General features: G+C 60.3%; 1 protein-coding gene across 1 annotated transcript; it reads left to right on the top strand.

Annotated features, from left to right (window-relative positions):
- Positions 1-13: 13 nt before the first annotated feature.
- On the top strand, positions 14-2195 carry LOC135802691 (uncharacterized). The gene has a single exon (XM_065316305.1). It carries the CDS (start codon positions 87-89, stop codon positions 2193-2195), a length of 2109 nt encoding a protein of 702 aa, XP_065172377.1. The 5' UTR covers positions 14-86.
- Positions 2196-4314: the final 2119 nt, after the last annotated feature.

The raw sequence follows: 4314 nt of genomic DNA, 5'->3' as shown, positions 1-4314 counted from the left end.
AAGATACCGTTATAGAAAAAAGACACGTTATAGAAAATTAAACACCAACGAAACCAGCTACGAAGCCAGCTTCTTCGACGGCTTGCATGGACGGCGACACGGACGCCGCCCTTTCCGACTCCTCCACCACGACAGCATCATCAGCGACCCAGTCGAAGGTCAAGATCTACCTCAAGGGTAGATCTTGTTCCGCCGCCGACGCGAAAGCGGGGAAAAAGCGAGTTCGTCGCGTTTTCCTCCACGACGACTCGGTCCCAGCCGTGAAGACGACGCCCACGACGACACCCACGGCGACGACGCCCACGACGACACCCACGGCGACGAGGCCCACGACGGAGACGACGCCCACGACGGAGACGGCGCCCACGACGGAGACGGCGCCCACGACGGAGACGGCGCCCACGACGGAGACGGCGCCCACGACGGAGACGACGCCCACTACGGAGACGACGCCCACTACGGAGACGACGCCCACTACGGAGACGACGCCCACTGCGGAGACGACGCCCACTACGGAGACGACGCCCACGGCGGAGACGACGACCACTACGGAGAAGATGCCCACCGACCAGTCGACAAGCGACAGCGAAGCCGGTGCGTTTGTGCGGATCCGCACAACCGCCCCAGCCGCCGCCCCCGCTCACGATGATCGGGACACGATCATCGAGCGTCTCGAACAGCGGTGCGAGCGACAGGAGGCACAGATATCTCGGCTTATCGCTGAGATTAGCCGCCTTAACGCTAAGCTGGAGCTATTGCTGCCCCCGGCGCCCGGCACCATGCCGCCGCCTCCACCGCCGTCAGACAAGAAGAAGGCCAAATCGAAGAAGACGGCGCCCAAGGCTGCCGTTCGGTCCGCTGCCCCCACCACACCGGCAGTGGACGTCATCGTCGACGCCCCGGCGGTCCAGGTGCCCAGGCCGGCAGTCCAGGTGCCTAAACCGGCAGTCCAGGTGCCCACGCCGGCCGTCCAGGTGCCTGTGCCGGCCCCGACCACCCAGACCGCCTCCACCGACGACGAGGGCGAGTTTGTGCTGCCAGCACATGCGGTTAAGCGCGACCGCAAAAAGGCGGATAGGGCCGAAAAAGCCGCCGCCACTGCTGCAGCCGCCTCCACCACCGACGACCTGCCAGAACTGGACGATTCCGCTCTGCGCCCACGCCCACCACGTGTCAGCCGTGACACCGACGTCCCGCCGGCATTCCTGCTGCGGGACAAGAGCAAATACCTCCAGGTACTTACGTACCTGGAGATAAATAAAATCAGGTTCAGCACCGCCCGCTCCGGCCGGGCAGGCATATGGTTCAACCTGAAGACCGTCAAGGACTTCAGGGGGGTCACGAAGCAGCTCGCTGAGCAAGGCTTCGACATCGTCACCACCATGCTGGAGCATGAACGGCCCATCCGGACCGTTCTCTTCGGCATTGGCCCCGAACTGCCGGAGAACGTAATCAAAGCGGAGCTCGCTGCAATGGGGTACGAGGTGGTGTACTTCCGCCGCCTGCGTTCCAATGACGGCAACGATCGCAGCGAGACCAACATCTCCATCGCGCGATCACCCAACAGCGAGAGCATCTTCACGGTGGAGAGGATCCGCGGGCTAAGGTGCAAATTCGAGCACAAACGCCCCGACCCCCACGGCTCGCTCTGCGGGCGATGCCAGAAGCCTGGACACTCGGCCCGCTTCTGTGCTCGCCCGTTCGTCTGCGGTTTTTGCGCTGGTGCGCATCACACCGACGAATGCGCACACAAGGAGGACCGCGCACACCGCAGATGCGCAAATTGTGGCGGAGCGCACCCGGCGTTCGTCCACAATTGCCCGGCTCGTGCCCAGCACGCAGCCGCCTCCGCCACCAACGGCACATCCCAGGCTGCATTCCAGCACGACGCCAGCCGTTTCCCGGGGCTCCGGCCCGCTGTTCGCACAGCGGCGTCGGCGCTGCCGCCACCGGCACCAGCATCGCTGACCACCCCGCTCGCCCAGGCCCACAGCGTCCCCACGCTGTCCTATGGTGTAGCGACAGCGCGCCCGCCGCCTCCAATCGCAGCCAGCATCCAGGACTCGCTGCTCCAAGCGATGCAGGGGATGATGCCCGTATTTGCGAACATGCTACTGCAAGCAGCCGCTTCAATCAATGCCGGCCTTCCGCGCCAGGCAAACTCCAATCCTGCGCCGCCAGCTCCAACGCAGTAAGGCGCCCATTCTTCGGCTTCGGCCACTACTCCACTCGTTTCGTCTCATCGCCCGATAACCATGGCTAGGGATCTACGCATCGTCACATGGAATGCGAATGGCGTCCGTCTGCACATCCCAGAGCTAGAAATATTCCTAGAGAGCCACAACATTGACGTTGCGTGCATCACCGAGACACATTTATCGGCTTACCATTCGTTCCACCTGCAAAACTACGTTGTAGTCCGTCGCGACAGACCCAGTGCACACTGTGCCGGCGGGGTAGCTGTGTGCATCCGCAGAAGCATAAACTTCCTTCAAGTTGGGCCCGACACCGGCAACGTCGAGTCCATTGGCATCAGGCTCACCGACACCCCGCTCCAGGTTTTTGCGGCGTATTGCCCGCCAAGGCAAAGCCTAGGCCACAAGATTTGGGAAGTCTTCAACCAGCCAAATCGCGTCCCCGTCATCGTCGCCGGCGATTTCAATGCCAAAGACGGGGCGTGGAACTGCGTCGGGAGTAACAAGAACGGTCGCCGTCTTCGCAGAGCGACCGTCCAACACAACATCGCGGTTTATGCTCCGGACATTCCTACGCACTACCCCGTCAACCCTCGGTACCGGCCCGACATACTCGACATCTTCATCACCGCCAGAGTCAATGTACACTCCGTCAAATCGCGTCCGACCCGTCCAACCACCGCCCGTTGTTATGGAGATCCTGACGGGGTTGCGGCAACTTCCGGCGCGAAGTCGACCGTAGACCGGGACGCCGGCCCAGTATCTAATGGGGAAACTCCCGTGTGCCCCAGCATCACCCAGCGTCGACACGATTCCGCACAGCCAGTCTCACCACCGAACGAAATCGCCCGCAAACAACCAAGATCCGAACAATCCGCCCCGACCATATCGTCTTCCTGACGACGCATCTTATACGTCGCTGAATCGGCTCGAAGTGATGTGAACGCATCGCGCAGACAGCCACCCGCTTAACACCCCTCTGCAACAAGAGTCGGGGATTGCGAACTGCTTCGTTAAACGCGAGGCGTTCTGGTGCCGAGGTTGAAGAAAATCCCAGTGAGCAGCAGTTCCGCGGCACCGGAAATTCGCCGGTGGCCTCAACTGCCCTCGCTCCGCGCGTCGACCGAAGGTTCCACACGGACGGGAAAAGCGTCGAAGTTTTGCGGAATCGATGCACCTCAAAGTTAAATTCAACGCACTGCAAGCAATAAGTAGGCCACCGCAAAGTGAAACAATTCGTGTAACCCGTTTCCCCTCGCCGCCCCTTCGCAGTTCAATCTCGCCTCGATTTCGAGCCTCATCCGCACTGAAGATCCAGTGCCTCTGCAGCGACGGTGTTTAAACAAGAGCGAAAACTCTGCCAAAGAGACACCGGTTACATTCGGGTAACATATCGTCAACGGAATGCTGCGACTCGGCTACTTCCCGACGCGTGGAAAGAAGTCAGTCATCTGCATCCCGGAAACATAAACGCCCAATAATACGGACAGCTTCGCCCGACGTCGTTTACCTGCAATTTCCAAACTCAGTGAGTGGTGCGTCATCCTCACACGATGCGCACAACATCATCCAGCACGACCAGTGTGGCTTCAGAAAGTGAGCACGGTACCCTTCGCTACACCAGCTGCCCGAAAAATCAACCGCCGCCATCATCACACCGCCAATATACTGCTCGACGTGTCCGCGGTGGCGTCGCATCGAGCGGCGCGCACGAGGCCCGCCTACAAAGCTCGTACCTGCAACTGAATTTTTCCGAATTATTTAATGCCTCGGCTACCTTTTCTCAGCAAACGTCGTTTCGTACGCAAAGCAGAACCCCTACCAAAAGTCGATCAGTGCCGCAAACCTCAGGGCTCGAAACTATCTCGTCCTTTTCAACGTGTACTGCGCGGACATTCCGACCACAGAGCCAAAGTCCTGACCGCCTTCTACGCTTTAGGACACGTTTCCCTTATTTCTTCTACCACGCCGGGAAAACCGTGCGCAGCCAAGTAGAGCCCCGCCCAGTTTGAACTGGAAATTTCACAGTAAATTTCCGCATCAACGAGGCAAGTCCGGCAATTTTCCCGCAGGCTCAGCTACCAACGCCGCGCCTGGCACCCGCCAAACTTGAAGCACA

The sequence above is a fragment of the Atheta coriaria genome, unplaced genomic scaffold, assembly GCF_025399875.1.
Source record: "Atheta coriaria isolate IRGN ID8LTWV9N9 unplaced genomic scaffold, Caltech_Dcor_3.1 hic_scaffold_45_pilon, whole genome shotgun sequence".
NCBI lineage: Eukaryota > Metazoa > Arthropoda > Insecta > Coleoptera > Staphylinidae > Dalotia > Dalotia coriaria.
Note: the sequence above shows the minus strand (reverse complement) of the source record. Positions and strands in the feature narration are given on the sequence as shown.